The following is a 22792-nucleotide window of genomic DNA, read 5'->3' on the forward strand; positions in this document are numbered from 1 at the left end:
TTACATTGGTGTGAAAAAAATGTTTGGCTTGAGAGTAATTTGGTTATAATACATGACATTGAAATGTCATTCTTTGTATTATATCCCATGGTATACTCAGGTTTTGTATGTACTATTTGAATCTGGAAGAAATTTTACCAAGTTATAGAAAGAGGAAGTTGAATTTAGCAGAGCACTTATTCTTAATGACTGTGCAACATTACCTCCTACATTAACAAGTAGGAGCCCCTGGACATTGGGTAGGCTCCTGAACATGTGGTCTTGTCGAGCTAAGGAAAGTTCCCCATGGCACTATCATCTGCTATACCTCCATGCCGTATCTGAAAGATAGAATTTTGCCTTTTTAAAAGATAAAAACATCTATGAACTTGACTGCTTCTTTGAAACGTGCTGAACTCCCTGCGCCTTTCCAGTGGGAGGAGGCAGGGTGGCCCAAGATGACACTTTCTTAGCTGAACATGGCGAATACAGCTAAGAGAGGTTACAACCCTATGCATGACGAATGTTCCTGCTCCTGCTAGGGCCACAGAGGCAGCTGCAAACCCAGTCCTCAGAAAGACAGGCCGAAGGGCTTGCAAAGGAGCCTAAAGGGGGCAGGCTGGGAAGCTCTGGCTTGTTGGGAACCCTCTGCTGTGACTGCAATGTCCTACTCATTAATTAGCAAGCTTCCACAAACTAAGAAAAAGAACCAGAAAACAAACAACAGCAACAAAAACATCTTTAGGGATACTAAAAAGGGATATTAAAATTACCCTCCTGACAACCACATCTCTCTCTCTCTCTCTCTCTCTCTCTCTCTCTCTCTCTCTCTCTCTCTCTCTCTCACACACACACACACACACACACACACACACACACACACACACACACACACACGTTCAGTCATTTTGTTTGTTTCTGTGTATTTTATTTTTGGTTTCTGTCTTTCCTGGTAGGGATCAAACCTGGGGTATGTGCCTCTAGGCATGTGACCTAGGGAACTACACACTTCGTTCCCCATGTTTATTCAGTTAGCTGAAATCAATTAGCAATGCACAGTAGTGATGGTCACCCTGAGAATGTAACAAATCAGTTGTATAAACTAAAATCATCACCTCTATCTGTAATCTACAAAAATTATCTTAGAAAGCACACAACTTATTTTTCAGTTTGAGATGCATAACCATTATTACCAGAGTTATTTTAAGGAGATATGGGAATTATTCACCATTACTGACTAGACTCTCAAGTACCCAATGGTGTATCTGTGACCTAGAAACACACAAGAGACTATGGGCTGTTGGAGGCTGTGCTGCTATTAATCTTGGAGTCAATGAACCAAGAAGATGTCCACATCTAGAAATTCTGCCATTTCTTTAGACCATACCCAGAGAGGAATAACATTGTTACCCAAGAAGTCCCGTATCTGCTCCTCACTAGTCACTTCCTGGGATCATTTACAAAACAGACTATGCCGTAGGGTTGGCAACCCTGATGCCCACAGTTTTCAAGCAACACCTGCTTACTAGACACATGGATGACTTGGATGTACGCTAAAGTGAACACAGCATGGAAGAAGAACCAGGAATGTGGACAGGGAAGAGAGAGAAGTGAGAAGTGAACCAGAGGACCAGCTCTCCTTGAGCCTCTACAGTCCACCAGATGCTCCTGAGGCATCTGTAAATGTACCCTTTGGGATATATGAAAGTATACATCTTGGGGGAGGAAATTGTACTTTATTTAGCATTTTGGTTTATAGCTTGGTGAGCCATTACTTACCATGTCCTCAGATTCTGGTTGAGGCTTAACTTGATATATACATGAATACATAACCCAATTAGTGTGAACACTGACAGTTGCTAGCCATGGTCAAGGCATTTGTGCATATGAGAATCCTGGCAGCATCTTAAATACCGCTTGATCCTTGAGCACCTACTGCCCACTCAGGTAACCTGGCTGCTAACACTGCCTCCCCCAGCTCTGCTGCCTCAAAGGCTTCTCCACTTTTTCCAGCTCTGGAGGCTGAGAGGATGGACGACTGGCACAGAAACATTCTTCTCGTTCTTCATCTCTCACAATATAAGAAAGTGATACCATTGTGCTGTTTATATAAGGAAAACGGTTGTCAGGATATGATTGTCAAATTTTCCCTTTTAGCATTGTGGATAGACACTAGAATGGATTGTGTTTGTCCTTATTTCCTATGCATAAGACTTAACATGGTAAGAATTGCTTTCAGTTTAAATGGGCAGGATGAAGGAACCTCTTTTAGCTTGGAAGCTAATCATACAGAGAGGAGGATCCCCACCATTATGATCAGAGCAATGTTTCTGAGAAGCAAGTACTGTATACAATTAGGGGAATTTTTTAAAGTGTAGAATTGCAAAGGGGGTTAGTACTGTGCTTCTATGAAAGTTCTCAGTGGCCAATTCTGAACTATTTTAAAAACCTAACATTTTTAATGTACTCATTGAGAATTTCACACTTTTTTATAATGTATTTTAATTTTATCCACCCACCACTATCTCCAAGTCTTCCCAGTACCCTCCACTCTGTTCTCCCTTGAAATTTAATGCCCTCTTATTTTGTGGTTAAAAAACATCCTGCATCCAATTATCTCTAAACACATGTGCGTGGGGGTGATGGCGTCTAGTGGGGCATCCATGTCTCAGGACACATCACAGAATGGGGGGAGGGGACAGAATGTAGGAGCTGTAGCGGGAGGATGGGAGAGAAAGCTGTAAAATGTTGACCTCCGGACATAAGTCGTTGTGCTCTTCAATCTAGAGCAACTGTGACCGTCTGCACAAGATCAAGCATTGAACAGGTTTACAATAGGCCAACTGCTACGTGGCACACAGTTTTATGGCTCTCAGGACATAATACTGCCTTACCTGTAATGGCAAACCTTAGTGTGAAACCTGGACTCAGCCCCTGAGAAGAGAGGTCAAGAGTTCCCACATGGTGCATGGAGACGATAGCCTTTTGTACTTTTAAGTGGGAAGGAAGTTTTACAATTTTATATACCATCCAATTTTTTCCGTGTGCAAATGGTTTGATATTGATGAGAAAGGGTACAAAATTTTAAAAGTGTAAATAGTCTAAGTGGAGAGCCATAATAATTTACAGAACCAGGAACAACATGTACTTAACTTGCCAGTGCTCAGAGCATACTAACCAGGATTTTTGTTGGTGGTGGTAATTGTTTGTTTGTTTGTTTGTTTGTTCATTTGTTTTTGCTTTGAGAAGAGTTTCTCTGTCCTGGAATTTGCTTTGTAGAACAGGCTGGCTTACAGAACATATAGAGATCTACCTGCCTCTCTCTCTCTCCCTCCTTCCCTCCCTCCCTGCCTCTGCTTCCCAAGTCCTGAAATTAAAGGCATGTGCCACCACACCTGGCCACAGCACCTCGTTTTAACTGTGCTTTCTTCATCTCCAAGAGACACTGCCCACCTTCACAAAGTCCTACAGCAGAAATACAGTACTGTGTTTACATGAGATCATTCTAGGATCTAAAACTTCCTCGGTACTATTAAAAACCTCAGCATTCAACACTTTCCAGAGCAATGGTGTTGCAACATGTACTGGATAGCACAGAGATCATGCCACATGAAAAGCTGCTTCTGCTGTCTCATTCAGAAAACCCCAAGTAACAAAAGAAAAGTCTCAGATGGAGATTTAAAAATGTACTCTTGGAAGGAGGTCCTCATTGATGTTTACATACCTGCAGGAAAGAGGGACCAGTGAAGGATATTGACAGCAAAGCAGGGCACTGAGGAATCCCAAGGTTGAACTAATACAGATTAGCTAGCCTGTGCCTCTTACATCTTTAACATTTATCCACAAAATGACCTTGCTCAGGCTGAGTGGATGGTTTAGTATGTAAAGCACATATGGAAACATGTGGATGTGAACTAGAATCCCCAGAACTCAAATGAACTAGCACATGTCTGCAACCGGTGTTCCTATAACAAGGTGGGACATGTAGACAAGAGGAGACCTGGAAAGTCACAGGCCAGTTGGCTTGACAAACAACAAAGACACCCTGTCTTCAACAAAGTGGAAGATGTAACTGAGGCTGATCTCTGACCTCCTGCACATGCTAAGGCATACACATATACAAACATGTACAAACAAACATGCACAGCACACACAGAGAGGACCAGTGCAGCAGAATAAAGTTTCTGAGCTATGAGAGCTTGCAAATTCCAAAACCAAAACAATTAATTTAGTATTGGTTCTTTTAGTATCTGTTTGCTGGCCTGATATAGGGTCTCATGTTGCAGCTGAGGCTAGCCTTGATCTCATGGCAGTACTCCTACATGCCTCAGCTTCCCAAGCGAAGCCTGGGATTCTAGGCATGAACCATCACATCCTGTTCCTTTCTTGATGTTTTCTATCATGTTTTGAAAACAGCTCTATCTTTCTTGCTGAACAAGATGAAGTCAATCAATATGTTCACAGCAGACTTCACAGATTTTTCAAACATCTTGAAAAATGTTGCAAATACATACATGTGCATATATGTATATACACATATATACATGAAATTAAAAGATATGTCATAGAAACATAATTACAAATAAGTAGTTTACCTTTCATAGTATCTAAATATTTTCCTTTTTGAATTTTCAAGATAGCACATGTGCTTTTTCTTACAGATTGAATGGGCGTCAGGACCCGTACTGATCCCTAATGCCGTGATACCTTTAAGGGCTGTAATATGACTGTCTTATTTAAAAAACACAAAGAACCATGGCAGAAGAACTTGGAAAATGTGGTGTGGACTACTGAGTCAAATAAGGAAGGTCAGAAGAGACTACATAGAGGAGACACCTGAACCTTAAAGCATGTGTATATGTTTGCCAGACAAGCAAATTAGTAATGGGCACCCCAGGCCATCTTGGATAATACAATGTGTTTCCTGAACCATTGTGAAAGTCATTTATCCCACTGTCTGCACTTCATTTCAGGACACTATCTTCCACCAGTCCTACATGGTCAATTAGGCACCTGATGAAAATTCAAGCTTCTCAACAGAATGTTTAGGAAGGTGACCTCTTGAAGATTTCCAGGGCAGAAATAAACCCCACCATCTTACTCTCATTCATTATTTATATTCATCCTCTTACATACATTCAGTCAGTCATCTCTCTCCCCATCCACCCTTCTTTCCTCCGTCCTTCCCTCTTTTCCTCCCTCCCATCCTCTTTCCTCCTCCTCTTTTTCTATGAAACTTCCAAATGCTCTACTACTGAACTATCCCCCGGCCCCAAGCAGAGTCTCATATATATATATATATATATATATATATATATATATATATATATATATGAGAGAGAGAGAGAGGGAGAGACAGAGAGAGAGGGAGAGGGAGAGAGAGAGAGAGAGAGAGAGAGAGAGAGAGAGAGAGAGAGAGAGAGAGAGAGAGAATATAAGGAGATGACTCAGCTGGTAACGAATGAGGGCATGAGTCCAGTCACCAGCCGCCATGGATGTGGTGTACCTGTAATCCTAGCACTGGAGAAGCAGAGACAGTCAGGCCCCTCTAGCTCACTGATCAGACAGTTTTACTGAATAGGTGAGCTCTATTTCAAATGAGAGATCCGGATTTAAAGAAAATAAGAGGCCAAACTCCAAACTCCATATGTACACAAATGTGAATCTGCACACACGTATGTGTACACACATGCATACGCATATGCCATATACACAGATGTTGACATTTTAACAATGATAACAGGCATGTTAGCTGGAACTGTATGGAAATGCTATTTGTTGGCATCAACAATTTCCTGACAACAGAAATGATTCAATCTAATCTAAAAATACTTGCTCCTCCCATCGCTTGGAGGACATTTATGATAGTTTTAGATAAACACATTTTTATTTACTAAATCTATAGGATAAAACCCTGCTGTGGAAGGAAGGAAGCTGAGGTTCAAAGGTGAGGTTCCAGAGCAAAGCCACAGAGCTCTTAGGATGGCCACAGGGAAGGGTGTGTATCAAACACTGGCTCTGAAATTGTTCTCCTCCATTAGGCAGCAATATCTTACTCAGTGAGGTGGTGGCACACAGTAGGTGTGATCCAGGGCTTCACAGCCTAATCTAGTCATGTAATAAGGCTGAGCTACCAGGTCTTCCTGGACCCCCTTTCTCCCTGGAGCCCACATGGCTAGCTGCTGGCCAGTGGCAAGTAGAGAACATGGCAGGCACTTGAGAGGACATAGGAACCTGAGGAGTCCTGAAGATACTTGATACTTAAGGAACTTGAAGGGACCCAAGGATTCCTGAAAGGATTTAGTGGGGACCTATCAGATAATGAGAAGTTATGGTGGGACTTCAGGGGTCTTGAGCATACCCAAAAGGATCTAAGGGATCTGGAGGGGATCTGAGGAGTACAGGGAAGACGTCAGAGAGGCTGGTGCAGCTGAGGCACCTAAGGGCTGGCCCCGCGGTGGGAGGAGGGGGAAATTGTTGGGCAGTGGGGAGCGGGTGCTGAGCCCACCAAGGGTGGGGGTCGCTTACTTCGGCCCATGGCGCTGCTTTTCTGGATCTCTAGTCAGGGAAACAAGGAGACGACCGGCGGGATTCCCCTCAACCCTCACAGCTTTGCCTCTGAGAGTGTGGGACGCAACCAGGGAGTCATGGCAACGGATTCTATGGCAGCCGCAGGAGATCAGGTGGCTCTGGGTTTCCTGACTTCCGGAAGAGAAGCAGTAAGAATAGCAGTGGCCCGCTCCATAATCCAGTGACCCAATCCAGTTTCTTGTCCCCACCTGGGGCTTTCCCTAGAAAGCTTTTCTCTCACTAAGACAGCTGCCCGCCCAGATCAAGCACTCACAGGGAGCTCTTATTTCAGTCTTTTCCTGGGCGTGTTTTCTGCCCGGTTTTTACCTAGTCTCAATTTTATTTCACTTGTGAAAAGCCACAGAGATTTGATTTGGCTCCCACTCTACTTGCTACAGTTGAGACCTTAAACATCTTTAGCATCGGTCCCCGTGTCTATAAGACAAAAAATAAACTGAACACAAACAAACAAAACTTTATGGAGTTTCAATAATATATCTGAACTGAAATGCTGTTTTAATTTTGTTTTTCTTTTTTAACTATTGTTTAAGAACTTCAGACACTTTTTTTTTAAAAAAGCAGGCTCGTTATTGTTGTTACCATTAAATTACAACCTTTTAAATCGTAGCTCTACACTCACTTCCTACAATTATATTTTTAAACACACTACCCATTATTCTGTCCCACTCCCCTACACACCACCCTTTTAATTGTAAGACATAGGAGTGTTCTTTCTAAGCTTAGAATGCATGTCTGGTATTTCCCCTGGCCCCATTTCTCAGCTGTCAGAAGGCTCCAAGAAAAGTTGGGTAAAATTAATTATTCCTCTTCAAATATTCAGATAATATTTAATGTGTCACAACTTAGTAAATGAATGTAGCTATGCCATATTTGCAAACGTAAATACAACTCCCCACTTGCTTTAAAATGCAGTTTGTAAAAGGTTAAAAAAAAACATTCTAATCACAGTAAACCAATACAGTGTAAGGTTCCTGATTTGTGTATTCTGTATGCATCTTGAAAGATTTATTGAGCATTGCTAAGTGCAAAGAAATTTGTGATTTCCAGAAGTGCCTGTTCAACGTTGGCTATTGGCCATCACCAGGACTGGCCAGATAGCCAGATAGATGAGGGCATGGATGTAGCAGAGACAAGAAACTAAACAGGTTTAGCATGAAGGAGGATGGGTGATGAACACTGGTTTGGCCTGAATCGAATTGCACAGAAACTCTTCTTGAACGGTAATCCTGAGAGAGTAAATAAGAAACGGTGCACCTCACTGGCCAAGCCTTAAGGCACCATGTCCCTTTAGTGGAAGGAGTACTTTGGAATTCCAGGCGATGCCCAATGATACTCAGAGTAAATTTAGGTGATATCTATTATCTCTACAAATATGCCCAATTCTCCACTCCCTGAGGTTTCTTATTGGTGTTTGCTTTTGTTTTGTTTTTGCTTTTTAAGCAGAACAATGCAGAGGCAGCTGTCATTAGATGTATGATTCAAACATGCATGCTTATCTCTGCTTGGCACCAGTCGGGTGATACCATTTCTGAGAGTTACACCTTCCCCATTTCCACCCAACAGCACTGCTGTGCCTGTGCTCACTGAAGTCAGATTACTCACGGAAATCAAGTGCCAAGAGCAGCAAGCGCCTGAAAATTTACCTCTGCGTGAACTTAGGAGTTTTGATAGCAGGGGTTTATAGAAGCTAAAAGGATCCAGTTTCTCAGAAGAAGCTGGTACCTTGTATTTCAGGTAGAAAGGTGAGTTTCTAAGGTAACAAAAGCATGTTATCAGGCTCAGTATAAAGATTCCAGGACTCTAGAACAACAGTTCTCAACCTTCCTAATGCTGTAACACTTTAGTGCAGTTCCTTACCTTGTGGTAACCCCCCAACTGTAAACATATTTTGTTGCTACTTAGTAACTGTTAGTTCGTTACTGTTAAGAATTGAAACGTAAATATCTGATATTCAGAGTATCTGATGGAGACCCACAAGTTGTGAACTGCTACTCTAGAAGTTTCTCAAGAGCTTGTGTAATTTGGGTGTCTGATATGTTAGCTCTGCACTTCTATTCTCATCTTTACTTATACTTATGATCTTTCCATCTTACTCTGAAAGCCTCTACTTGTCACGGAGGCTCATGTGTTTTGCTTCTCTTGGGAGCTTATGTTGGAACTTAACCTCCAATGTAGACAGTACAAGAGGTGTGGCCTTTAGAAGGTGACTGCATCATGAAGGTAGACAAGGTACAGTGTGACAATTTTACAAAAGCAGTTATCCCCCTCCCATTCCTTCCATCCCTTCTACTGCCCAAGAACACATGATGTCCCCTGCAAGAGGACACAGTGACAGTAAGGCCTTGGGATTGTCCCATGAACTCTGATGTTTGTGGGACTGAATTATTTCATTTCTTCATTCATAAGCAATCGAAAGTTTAAGTATCTATCCTGCTTTAAAATACTTCAGATATTTTAAGCACACTTAAGATGTTTAAGTGTGCTCAACCTTGCTTACATGCTTTGAGATTGCTAACTTATTCATTCTCACAGAGGGCTCCAGATGCAGGTTATGCTATTAATAGCACATAATAGGCAAGGAAGCAGAGCCCCAGTGAGATTATACTACTGGAGCAAAGTAAACCAGAATTTTGCATGCAAACCTGAATCCATGGTCCATCATATTCTAGACTGAAACCTTACTTGAGAGAGTTCTTTTTCTGATGCTTTGTTTCTATCTTTGAGCCCTGGCTCTTTGCATAGGCATGGATACTTGGGTGCCTTATAAATATTTTCCAATGAGTGAATAAGTGATTTCCTGGGACAGTTTATCCAAAAGTTTTGTTGCATCCTGTGCAATGACCATGCATGTGTGGGTTTGGTAGAATCACCACTCCACTGTCCTTGTCAGGAGGGGTCTAGAGATTGGACAGTAAGAGCATCAGACAGTTTCTCATCTTGGGATATGTGCAATAAAGTCTAGCATGAGAACTACTCCATGGGCAGGAGCTTGACAGATTGCCTTTGCCCTCCTGGCTCAGCTATGAAACCAGGGATATTTTGCTCTTTGTCATAGGTTAGACTAGGCTATGTTTGCCTTGCCTCTCCTTAGCTGACATCCCAGCACTGCAGTTTTTTCAGAAACAGAGGACCCTGGAGGTATGAGGACATTGTACAATGTGCTGTGGTCATTACAACGTTCACTGACAATGGGGGAATTGAGAAACCCTGTGGCAACTCTGCGTGAAGTCATTTTCTTCAAAGTGAATGAAGTAGTTTAAACAGTTGGGACAGGCATCTGCTTATGCAAATCCTGATTTATATAGACTCATTCCGTTGACTCCTGCAAACAGAGCAGGATGAGCAGTGCTTTCCATGCAAACCACTGCAACATTTTGTGTCTATAAAGTAAATAAAATAAATCTTGAGGAGCAGTTTTGTTTTATGATTCCAGTAACAGCAAAATAGACCTCCTACTTCTGTGCTTTTCCTTTTAGGGCTGCATCAATTTCAAGGACCCTGGCTTAGAAAGATATGTGGTTCTTATTTTTCATTGTTGCATATAATTTAATGTTTTCATGTTCTGTGTACAGTCAATGCGGTGGCCATTGTATTTGGTATAAATTGTCCTTCAAGGAGGATTTCTGTATTGCAGCATCAGTTTCTTCACTGTAAGTTCCTGAGGTTACACACATCCCCCTCCCTTTCTTCATCTCTACTCTTTCTTCCCTTGTTCTCTAATTCCCTTCTTTATTCCTTTTATTCTTTTACACATTAGTCTTTATGAGAGGTGACTGACGTGATTCATGTAAAACTCTTAAAGAAGCTAACCTGAAATCTATGCTGCATCATACTCTAGACCGAAGGCCACTGGAGGACATGAGGGAAGGTTTTTTGCTTGTTTAAAATTATTATTTACCAATGAGTTTTCAGCTCTGGTTCCTAGTTCTCTGTACAAGGATAGAGAGTAGCATGTCCAATAAATATTTGAGTGACTGAATTATTGAAATGCATTATGTAGCTATTCTGTCCCATGTTAGCCAAGTAATTGCCACCATAGGTGGTAGCCCTATAACATGGATACTAATATTATCCCTATTTTTCAGATAAGGAAATTTGGACGACTTTGCCCTAATCCGACAGAAAAAAAACTGATATACTCAAATTACTTCTTCTCCCTTTCCTTCTTTTTCTCTCCTCTTCCTTCTTTTCTCCTCCTCTCCTTCTTTTTCCTTTTAAAAGAGTATCATGTAACCCAGGTTGGCCTTAAATTCTCTATATAGCTGATAATGAACTTGAACTTCGGATTTCCCTGCATCTACCAGCTGAGGGCTAGGAGTACATGCTATGCCACCATGGCCTAATGGTACAGCACTAGAGAATTGAACCCCGAACTCAAGCATACTAGGCATGCACTCTACAAGATGAGTTACACCCCTAGACCTACATCATCATCATCATCACCCCGTGCACAGGCACCTAGCATGCCACGTGACTTCAAGATCTCCTGTCTCTGCCTGTACTCCTACGCCGGCTTCACTCCTCTCAGCTCCATCCTTCCAGTGACTCTTCGAAAAAATAGGTACTTGGTGTGTCTGGCTCCTGCCACCCTCAGTGGGTAGATTCCTCACATTCTTCTGAGCAGATAATCATTTAAACCATGTAGAATCTTGTTCATGTTGCTCATGCCTTGTGGGGTAGTGCACATTTGTCATGTTTTGGTATTTGATGCCTTTCCCCTGAGTCCTGTGACAAGGCAATCTCATGCTGTCTTAGTCATGGTCTCTATTCCTGCACAAACATCATGACCATGAAGCAAGTTGGGGAGGACAGGGTTTATTCAGCTTACACTTCTACATGGCTGTTCCTCACTAAAGGAAGTCACGACTGGAACTCAAGTAGGTCAGGAATCAGGAGCTGATGCAGAGGCCCTGGAGGGATGTTACTTACTGGCTTGCTTCCTCTGGCTTGCTCAGCTTGCTTTCTTATAGAACCCAAGACTAGCAGCCCAGGGATGGTACCACCCACAATGTGTTGGGTTCTCCCACCTTGATCCATTGTTGAGAAAACTCCTTATGTCTCATGGAGGCATTTTCTCAAGGGAGGGTCCTTTTTGAAAACTCCAGCTTGTGTAAGGTTGACACACAAAACAGCCAGTACACATGCTGTAGGTTTTGGTGTAAAAGCCAAAATAATCCTTGTTTTTCTTTCAATCCTGGAAAACCAGCCAATGCAGGAGACTCATGTGAGCCTTTACCGGGAGGATTACTCACAGATGGAGACACCAAGGGAAACCTGTACACTTGGTGACTTGGACAGACTCTTTCATCATAGAAAATGGCTGCTGTCTGTCAGGCTGTAGCGCCTATTTCCAGCTATGCAGCATCCACTGAGTATCTAGTTCCTGACATTGCAAATTCCCTTGCCTCTGTTGTACATTGTGAAGCAAGTACAAAATTCCCCCATAAGTAGACTTTAAGCAAGTTTGGACTGGGGGTTCTAAAACCACCCTCAAATTCAGAACTTTTCTAGAAGGACTCAGATTTTGACCACAGGCTGTTAGACTCTCAGAAACAGTTTTACACAGGAAGAGTGCAGAGAGAGATCTACTGAAGAGGGAGTCCTTGGGACAGAGCGCAGGACTTCCTGCTGTTCTCCCTTGTGGTAAGGGACATGCCACTCTCTCAGTAGCTGTGTTTAGAGTAATACATTCCAGGGTGGAAGGTTGATCTGAGCTTTGGTGTCAGGACATTTTTACCTGTGTTCTACCACATGGGGGTGATTCATTGACTATGTGGTCAATCTCAGCCTTCAGATCGACTGATATCATGTGACTCAGAGGTATGACCTGTAACCCCAAGTATAAGGTTGGTATATCAGATGTGGAAATTCTTCACCCCAAACAGCATGGGTACAATCAGCTCCCTTCATAAATCATTTTGTTATACTAATCCTTGATTCAAAGTCCCCACATGAAGACAGGAAGAAATTACTTCTAATGCTGAGGACAAATGTCAAACCTCTCTTTGATCAAAGCCAAATACTTTAGTGTATCTCTCCCTTGATACAGGAATTCTCCAATAGTTGTTCAGTTCTCTGAGTTCTGTTGCTAGGGTAACTTTCACTGATAGTAACAAAGAACCCCCTCACTGATTCCAAATTTATGCTCAAAGATAGTCTTCCCAATGGGGAGGAATACAAGTATCAAGAGGATATGAGAGACAACATGTTTACCTCTTCTCATGGTGCCAGCAAAGGTTTACTCACCCAGGATGCAGACACTCCAGAATGCAGACACCCCTGTTATCGGAGCAAGGCAGTGCTTCAAATGAACTGGTTTTGTCACTTCTTGGCATTTCCTAGAGACAAGTGGCAGCAGGTGCTAAAGGCTTTGAAAAAATTATATATATATACATATATATATATATATATGAAAATTACAAAAACACTCTTTAAAAAAAAACCTTATCTACTAATTTAATTTCCTCTGAGAATTGAGTAAACAACAGTTTATTCAGACTCAGTGTTACAACACCTGGGTCCAGCTCACTCTCTCTGTCTCTCTCTGTCTCTCTGTCTCTCTGTCTCTCTGTCTCTCTGTCTCTCTGTCTCTCTGTCTCTCTGTCTCTGTCTCTCTCTGTCTCTCTCTTTCTCTCTCTCTCTCTCTCTCTCTCTCTCTCTCTCTCTCTCTCTCTCACACACACACACACACACACACACACACACACACACAAACCTGATACCTATGGATTATATTCTGAGGACCACAGAATTTAGCTAACTGGAAATAGGGACAGAAGTAAATGCAGTCTAAGTAAAAACACTGTCTCCAGAGTCATTAATCCTTCCTAATTTAATCCACAAGAAAAAAAGGAAAACAGGGCCCCTGGGGAAATAGCAAGTAGCTGCCAATTTTGCTAATGATAATAAGTTTATTTTACTTGCTAATATATTCCTAATTACTCTGGTTCTAGAATGTTTATTTTGCTGTCAGTCAACCTCTTTGATTTATATTCTTTGTGAAAAGCCTTCGTCATATCAATCAACCCTTTTCAAGTTTGGTGGCAGCAGCTGAACCTGATCTCACCTTCTCTGTCACACAGCCCTGCTAGGCACCATTTACTTAAAGGAGAGGGAGGCATGGGCTATAGATACTTCCAGAATTCCCAGCCATCCATTCCAGCTTGGAGAGAAAAGAAGCATTTTCAAAGCTTCAGTCACAGCGAGAGCACTGACATTGTCTACACTGTAAGCTGTTTTTATATTTCTGTGTTTCTAAAACAGTGAGCCAGCATCTGCATTTTCCAAACTAATGTATGATATTTGCACTTATTTAGGCAGCAGAAAATGATTATTTAATACATGATATATAATAATATCCAATGATATCTAATGATGGTGTGGGCTTGTACTCAAATTTTAAACATATTCTGTATTTTACCTACTTCCTGTGTACACAGACCATACAAATGTGCATCTTTCATATATTATGTGTACATGAACATATATGAATAGCAGTCTAAAGAGTATCATATTTTGGGCTATGAAGTAATTCATCACATAGATGTGCTTATGGTATAAGCCTGATGACCTGAGTTACTCTTCCAAACTCACATAAAAGATGGCATACATTCATAATCCTAGCACTCCTCTATGGTGAGTGGGAGTTCGAGAGACCAGAAAATTACTGAGAGCCTACAGGCAAGCTAGTCTGGAGAGGCATAGCAGAAACAAAAGAGACCCTGCTTAAACAGGGTAGAAGAGAACATTTGAGTCATGAAAGTAATCTTCTAATTGTCTCATGCACACCATAGCACGTTTTCCTGCAGTGATATATACTCATGCATACATGCACAAGTGCACACACATGTATACACACAGTTTTAAAAAAATCGGTCTTAGAGTACCACGACTTGGTTGTAGATTCCTCTAATTTGGATGGGTAGGAGGGACCCATGACTTCATTAACTAATTTCAGGAGTCAATACTAAGGCCCCAGGACTGAAGATAGACACCAATACTGAAAATGTTTCATCCACTTTAGAACTTCTATTCTCCTGGGTAGGATTTAAAAATCGCAGACAAATGGATACTCCATAAGATTGAGGACTATGAGTAGGGTAAGAAAGACAAATAATGTAGCAGAATGGAGGAAGGACGCTTTGAGTAGTCAGAATAGGCCGCTGTAATCATGGGTGAGACAAGGAAATAAGAAGGAACCAGCTGTATGAAGAACTGTTCAACTTCTTCAGAAAAGAGCATGGCAGAAAGCTCTCCATATAGAGAGGACTTAACCTTCAAGATAGTCAGGAGTGGGAGGCTGATGTGGACTGACTGGTGAGTTAAAGATGCTAGAGGGAGGCAGACAAGCAGAGGGAGGAGACAGGGTATGACTCTAAGCGTGATGAAGGGAGTGTGCTTTATCACAGTCTTGAGGACAGTTGTATCTGTAGTGTAGCAGTGAATACTGGGAGATCTAAGGAGGGAGGCAGGAATAGCAGACACGAGTCAGATAAAAGGAATTGATTATCAGGGTGGGTGATATGTCAACTGGTCTGGCAGGAGAACAGTAGTTGTGGAGAAAAGCAAGTTTAGCTAGGATGGTTTGGAAGAAGAGACCCTGGGACCTACTGAGAGGAAAGCAGAGGAATCTGTGAGCTTTAAATTTTCCTGTGTGCCTCATTGGCTGAGATAAAGAACAATGAATGGAGAAAAACAGAGACAGAATAAACTTACATGTAAATTCAAGATCCTAGATCCATTAAGATTGAGATATTCATTTCTGTCCTATCAACCCCTCCATTGCTATTTCTGGGCTTAGTACTAGTCAAATTTAATTTAATATGTTTCCAGCCTATATTTCTCCTGAGCTGTGAAATTCGTGCAGACAGAAAGCATTCATTTTCTATTTTTGTTTCCATAAGATCTACCATAAATTGATATTCATCAAAGACATTCAGTAGCCAAGAATGCTTGCTGAATGATGTAATAAAAGAATGTTTGGGAGTCCGTGTCCAGTTCAGTATTAATGCAAAGCAGATATCAAAGAGGAAAAATTTTCTAAAATCCCATGGACAATATGTTGGCCCTCCAATTAGACATTGGCTTTATATTCTTACCACTAGGTGACTTTTTGTACCACTCCGGTGACCAGATATCATAATAGAAATGAGTTCCTCAATCACTCGATGAGCATTTTGGGAGCAGCTCCTACCTACAAGCCATCATTCTGAGCACTTTGATGTACTAACAAGCAATGTTAACATAAAGATCTCTCTACAGAAGCTTGTGTTCAGCACAATGGTGGTACTCCTACCCCCCTGCTCAGCCAGAGTATGATTTTCTCAAGGTATATCAATGAGGTCCAAGTTAACTGTGATTTCCCAAGCAAATTGATTTCACTGTTGAAATCAAGCAGTTGTCACTGGTCTTGTCATCAGTAGGTAGATCCCACTTGCACTGACTTCTTATAATGTGGAAGTGTTCCTATATATAAAAGTTGACAGTGCTGACTTACAGTTGATGATAAACTAGGAACTTAGGGGATGGATGTCTTAGTCACTGTGTTCTAGTGCTGTGAAGAGACACCACGACCATAACAACTTTTAAAAAGGAAAGCAGTTAACTGGAGCTTGCCTACAGCAGAAAGCAAGACAGAAGGCAAACAGGTATGGTGCTGGAGGAACTGGAAGTTCTACATCTGGATCTTCCAGCAGCAGGAAGAAACTCGGGCTTGGGTTTCTGAAAACCTCAAAGCCCATGACCCTCAGTGACACAATTCCTCCCACAAGGCCACACCTCTTATTCCTAAATAGTGCCATTCCCAGATGACTAAGCATTCACGTCTATGGGCCTAGGGGACCATTCTTATTCAAACTACCACAGGGAATAGGTGATTTTCCATAGGTGGAGAGTTCATGACCAAATCATACTACTTTTGCTTTCTATGCATGCCATCATTAACTGTATGCTAAGTTACCATCAAACCTATAATTGGCAAGTGGTCCTCCAGGGACTACCTGGTTGTCTCCTTTTCCCCAGGTGTTTGAATCTATTACTTCCATGCTGACACTGTGGCAACAAACTAGCCTCGTCAATATCCATATCTGAATTCCTTTAGCAGTGCAATGCCACAGGAGAGAATTTCCAAAACCATATTACAATCTGACAGAGTTAACATTAGAGTGGGGATGCATATGAAGAAAGCATGAAAGAATCACTCAAATGACAAGTAAACTTGTTTAATATGCATGTACACACATGTGTGCATGTATGTTGGTATATGTAAACTTGAGGAGGAGGAGATACTGGGTGTCTTATTCCGTGTTGTTGTACTTTAACAGCCTGCTTCACTCTGGGGTAAGGAGCAGATTGTTGCTTGGGGTTCCAGAGGCTGAGAAGTTTAAGATGTAGGTGTTGACTTCGGGCCAGCAGTTTCTTACTGCATAATCCCAGGGAGGAAAGTGGAAAGGCAAGGCGAGAGAGAGTATGAGTGGGTAGAGTGTGCCCTTTTATAACAGCACCAATGCCACCCACATGGCTTCGTCTCCTCTTCAGCAATCCCACTCCTGGATGCTGTACCAATGACACATTTCAATCTGAGTTTTGCAGGAGACAAATATTTTAACCACAGCACCAGGATCAGCATATGACAAAATTTATCTGCTCCAAACATCACCCAGTCAGATGCCATTTAATAGATTCACTTTGCCAGCATTCACTGTGCACCTCCTCAACTGGCACCGGACGGGCCCCTGGAACTGGGTGACCACAACCTGCAAAACACAGAGGGCCAGAGGGAAAGAGAAAGGAAAAGCAAACACTGATAACACTGAATGTAGCAGGTTTTATTATGACCCTTTACTCTTTTGATGAAGTGTCTAAAGCTAAATTCCCATGTGTTCCTCTTGCCCCATGTTGAAGATGGGACTGGGTTGACAATAGTGCCGTGTAGCAACTGATGACACCGCCTCCAGAATCATCACAGCAGGGTCTGGGCCTGTCATCTGGTAGCTCCCTCTGCTTCCAACAGGGCAATGGCATATGACTAACCACAGATGGTAGCTGCTTTACAATCCAAAATCCCTCTAGGTGGCCTGTTTCCATAAGCCACCGGCCTTGCAAACAAGTTTGCAAAGCATTAAGGTGTCCATCTTGGCCTGCGTGAACCTGCACACACATACTCATGCATGTAAACTGGGATCATACATACATCAATGTATTATACATAGGTAGGAAGGAAGGTATGAGGAGTAAAAAATAAAAAAGATAAGAAGAAAGAGGAGTAAAAAAGCAACAGGGAAGATTCTGGAATGCAGTGTTTGGTTTTATTTTGCTTTCTACAGACAAAGGATAAAAGAAAGGTGATCAACAGATGAGCTACCAGTGGGTTTCAGTGGATTCCCACAAGCCCATCACTTACAATCTGACCTTGAACTTCGTTTACACCAAGGTTGCTGCTTTGGTTGGGAAGGGCTGGAGGACTGGGCTGCCATTTTTTCTAAATGCAAATTCAAATGTAAAATGATTTTTTGCATTTGATTGGAGTCTTAGTATACCGCCTTTGTTTCTGCCCCCACACCAGCATCTCATTTTCTTTGTTTTTATTTCCTGTAAAGCTACAAAAGAAAGAGCCGATTTTTTCAAAGCAGTTGCCAGTCTTTAGCATCCACCTGCTTATTTGCCCCCATCCCAAGGTACCCTGTCTAGTCCTCTAGCAGGTGGACCTAGCAGCCATAGCAGACTTTACCCAGCATGGGCAGATGGATGGGGTGCAGCTCACACTGTGGGATAGATTTTGAGGGGAGAAAAAGATGATCAAACCTTCATCAAGGCCTGATAGGGAAAGGTGGCAGCAAGGCAACATACGCCAAGTTGGCAGAGGCCTGTGTCTGTTGTCGTGGGCGAGCAGCAGAGGGATCCCTGTTGGGGTGGAGGCTGGCACCCTCGGCAGGGCAAGCTGATCATTCTGCATCTCAGGTGCTTGCTATAGCCATAGTAGGAAGGTCTTGGAGCATATTTGTTCTAGAGATAGGATCGTGATGATGGCAAATGAGCCTTAGAGACCTGGGGCAGGGGAGCCAACTTCTGCCTTCATTGAGCCATGCAGGTTGGAGCAAGCCAGGCATACACGCTGACAGGTGACCTCTTCTTTAGTGCGGTAGAGCTATACCAGACCAAGGTGATTCCCTGATCTTCCCCCACTGCCACGCAAGCACTTCTCAGCCTGAGGGAATAAGAGAGGACACACCAGACAGACTTGCAGGCTATATGTGGGTAGCATTATTGTTGAATGAAGGGGAACTATCTAGGACCGTCCCGAGTTTTGCTTTTCATGCCAGCAACATGATACAGGACTGTGGTGAGGTCTGCAGGTGAAGTGGAGGAAGCATTAGGCTCCTGCAGATGCTCTATTAAGGAGGCAGCTGGCCTATGAGCCATTAAAGCCACATAGGCCTCTGCCTGTAGCAGTCATCCTGAAATGGACCAGAAGATGGATTTCTTCCTTCTCTGCAGCTCATTCATGGAAACTCTGGGATACTACTTTTGAGACCCGTGAGATAGAAATGGAAACAGATCACCATTCTCTTATGTGCTTTTATTTAATCTTCCAGCTCATGGAGAAATTTCCCTTAGTTAGCAATTTTGATGGGGAAGGCTCTTGAACTATTTGATCTTTGAGCAATAGCTCTTTTTATACTGAAAGACCTACCCCATGAGTCTTAACTCAGAGCTGCAACAGGCTTGAATGAGCCCAGGCACGCCCAGATACCTAGGGCCGAGTCACCGTTAAAACTAACAGACCATAAAAGGAAAGGAATACAGAACAGACTAGGAGTACTGGATCTGGCAGGAAGGGATAAGCCCCTAGCCCCCGACATTCAGGACGTCCCAGCCCACACGTACTCTTTTACCATGTTACAACCTCATTCGAATATGATGCAAACCTGCCAATGTGTGTAGCTATACCTTATTACCTCATCATGTGAAATAACCAATCATATGTGAACATGTCTATATGCCTCGTTTAAATCCACCAATCCCCGTAACTATGCATCTGCTTCTGTACACCCGCTTCTGCTTCCCCAAACCCTATAAAAGCCCCATGCTGGAGCTGCTGGGCACGCAAGTCCTCTGAAGAGACTGTGTGCCCACAGGTACCTGTGTTTTCCAATAAACCCTCTTGCTGATTGCATCCGAGGGGCCTCGGCTCGGTCATTGGGTGCTTGGGGTCTCCTCCTGAGGGAAAGGTCCTCTCCGGAGGTCTTTCATTTTGGGGGCTCGCCTGGGACCTGGAGATCCTCCACCCAGAGATCACCGACCACCCACCAGGAGGTAAGCCAGCCGGCATCTGTCGTGTCTTGCCCTGTCTTGTCTTGTCTTGTCCTGTGCGCCTGTTCAGTTTGTCTCAGTTTTGGACTCAGATCTGGGTTTTAATCGGAGGAGAAGGCCCAGGGCCTTCGGTGTCTCAGGGTTCAGGACCCTCAGCACCTCCGTTTAGGCAGGTCAGAGAAGGAGCTGACGAGCTCGGACTTCTCCCCCCGGCAGCCCTGGAAGATGTTCCAAGGGTGTCTGGAGCCCGGTTCTTTGAGGCTCAGCCCGTATCGGAGGGATACGTGGTTTTGGTTGGAGGAGAGGGTCCAGGACCCTCGGCACCTCCATCTGACTCTTTGTTTTGGGTTTTACGTCGAAGCCGCGCGGCACGTCTGTCTGTTATTTGTCTGATCGTTGGATTTGTCTGTCTAATTTGTGCCCTAATTTTCTTTGAAGCTGCCATGGGACAATCGCTAACAACCCCCTTGAGTCTCACTCTAGACCATTGGAAGGACATCCGAGACCGAGCACGTGATCAGTCGGTCGAGATCAAGAAAGGAAAATGGCAGACCCTCTGCACGTCCGAGTGGCCCACTTACGATGTGGGATGGCCGGTGAACGGCACTTTTAACAAGACCACTATTTTGCAGGTTAAGGACCTGATTTTCCGCCAGGAGCCGTACGGACACCCTGACCAGGTGCCCTACATTGTCACCTGGGAGAGCTTGGCATTTAGCCCTCCTCCTTGGGCAGAACCCTTTGTGGAGCCGAATTGGCTTCCTGTTTCCCCTAAACCTGTTTCCCCGAGCCCACCTGACCCTTTGGTTGCTTCTTCCTCTCTCTATCCTGCTCTAACTAAGGAAGAGTCTCCCAAAGTCCCTCCCCCGAAACCTGTCCTCCCAGAGGACCCAAATTCCTCCCTTATAGATCTCCTGTTGGAAGAACCTCCTCCATACCCTGTACCTACAACCCCGCCCAGAGAAGAGGAAGTGGAGCCGCCTGCTAGACCGTGACATGAGGCGGCCCCTTCCCCTGTGGCTGGAAGACTGCGGGGTCGACGCGAGGTGGTGCCAGACTCCACCTCCCAGGCCTTTCCGCTTAGACAAGGGGCTGGCGGCCAGATGCAATACTGGCCATTCTCAGCGGCCGACATATATAACTGGAAACAACACAACCCCCCCTTTTCTAAGGATCCGGTGGCTCTCACCGACCTGATAGAATCTGTCTTGCTTACCCATCAGCCCACTTGGGATGATATCCAGCAACTTTTACAGGCCCTCCTGACCTCTGAGGAGAGGCAGAGAGTGCTCTTAGAGGCCAGGAAACATGTTTTGGGGGACAATGGACGCCCCACCTTGCTCCCAGAAGAGATCGATGACGCATTCCCACTTACGAGACCTGATTGGGATTTCACCACGGCTGAAGGTAGGAGACACCTACGCCTTTATCACCAGTTGCTCCTAGTGGGTCTCCGAGGGGCGGCACGACGCCCCACCAATTTGGCTCAGGTGAAACAAGTGGTACAAGAGGCTGCGGAGACTCCCTCAGCCTTCCTAGAGAGACTTAAGGAAGCTTATTGCATGTATACCCCTTATGATCCAGATGATCCAGGACAAATGACAAATGTCTCCATGTCCTTCATCTGGCAGGCAGCACCAGATATCAGGGCCAAGCTACAGAGACTAGAAAATTTACAAGGGTATACATTGCAGGATTTACTTAAGGAGGCAGAAAGAATTTATAACAAGAGAGAGACACAAGAAGAAAAGGAAGATAGAGTACGTAGAGAAAAGGATGAGAGAGACCGAAAAAGGAGCAGAAAGTTGAGTTGAATCTTGGCCGCCGTAGTTCAGGGTCAAGAGAAAAGGGGAGAGAGGATGGGAGTTCGAAAGGGGCCAAAGCTAGATAAGGATCAATGTGCTTATTGCAAAGAAAGAGGACACTGGGCCAGAGATTGCCCTAAGAAACCCAGCGGGCTCCGAAGACCCCGCCCACAGACCTCCCTCTTGGCCCTAGATGAAGATTAGGGAGGTCAGGGCCAGGAGCCCCCCCCCCCCGAGCCCAGGATAACTCTTGAAGTTGGGGGGCAGCCAGTCACCTTTCTGGTGGACACAGGAGCCCAGCACTCAGTCCTCACCCAGGCCCCTGGACAACTCAGCGACCGGACGGCCTGGGTACAAGGAGCCACTGGCAGCAAGAGATACCGTTGGACTACAAATCGACGGGTTCAGCTGGCTACTGGTAAGGTGACCCATTCCTTCTTACATGTTCCGGACTGCCCATACCCTCTGCTGGGCCGTGACTTGCTTACCAAATTAAAAGCTCAGATCCATTTTGAAGAAGGAGGGACCCGAGTAACTGGGCCCCGCGGTACTCCTCTTCAGATTTTAACCCTTCAGTTAGAAGATGAATATAGATTATATGAACCAGAACAGGACAAGCCAAAATCTCTAGAAATAGACTCTTGGGTCACGAAATTCCCACTGGCCTAGGTGGAGACTGGCGGGATGGGTTTGGCGCTCCAACAGCCTCTCCTAATTATCCAGTTAAAGGCCACCGCGACTCCTGTCTCCATTAAACAGTACCCCATGTCATGGGAAGCCTATCAGGGCATAAAGCCACATATCAGGAGGCTCTTAGACCAAGGCATCCTAGTCCCTTGCCGGTCACCCTGGAATATGCCTCTGCTACCTGTTAAGAAGCCCGGCACTGGAGACTATAGGCCGGTACAAGATTTGAGAAAGGTCAACAAAAGAGTAGAAGATATTCATCCAACTGTCCCAAACCCTTATAACCTACTCAGCACCCTGCCTCCCACCCATACTTGGTATACGGTCTTAGATCTGAAGGATGCTTTCTTCTGCCTCCGGCTGAGCCCAGAAAGCCAGCCCTTATTTGCTTTTGAGTGGAAAGACTCTGAAATGGGGCT

The 22792-nt window shown here is 43.9% G+C and overlaps 1 protein-coding gene across 9 annotated transcripts in view; it reads right to left on the minus strand.

Moving 5' to 3' along the window:
• Dnaaf11 (dynein axonemal assembly factor 11) overlaps window positions 1-6665 on the minus strand; it is a 101137-nt gene extending 94472 nt beyond the window's left edge. For 4 of the 9 annotated variants that reach the window (XR_005486579.1, XR_005486580.1, XM_039078778.2 and 1 more), the window contains exons 1-2: window positions 6508-6652; window positions 204-320 (exon numbers count right to left, since the gene is read on the minus strand). Coding sequence is in view for 7 of the 9 variants with exons in the window: in XM_039078778.2 (XP_038934706.1) it covers window positions 204-255 (52 nt within the window). In the remaining 2 variants the exon portion in view is untranslated. Of the gene's footprint in view, window positions 1-203; window positions 321-6507 lie in introns of all 9 variants that reach the window. The other 5 variants (XM_039078777.2, XM_039078779.2, XM_039078781.2 and 2 more) reach the window with 4 other exon arrangements.
• Between the last annotated feature and the right edge of the window lie 16127 nt (window positions 6666-22792).

The sequence above is a fragment of the Rattus norvegicus genome, chromosome 7 (genome assembly GCF_036323735.1).
Source record: "Rattus norvegicus strain BN/NHsdMcwi chromosome 7, GRCr8, whole genome shotgun sequence".
Taxonomy (NCBI): Eukaryota; Metazoa; Chordata; class Mammalia; order Rodentia; family Muridae; genus Rattus; species Rattus norvegicus.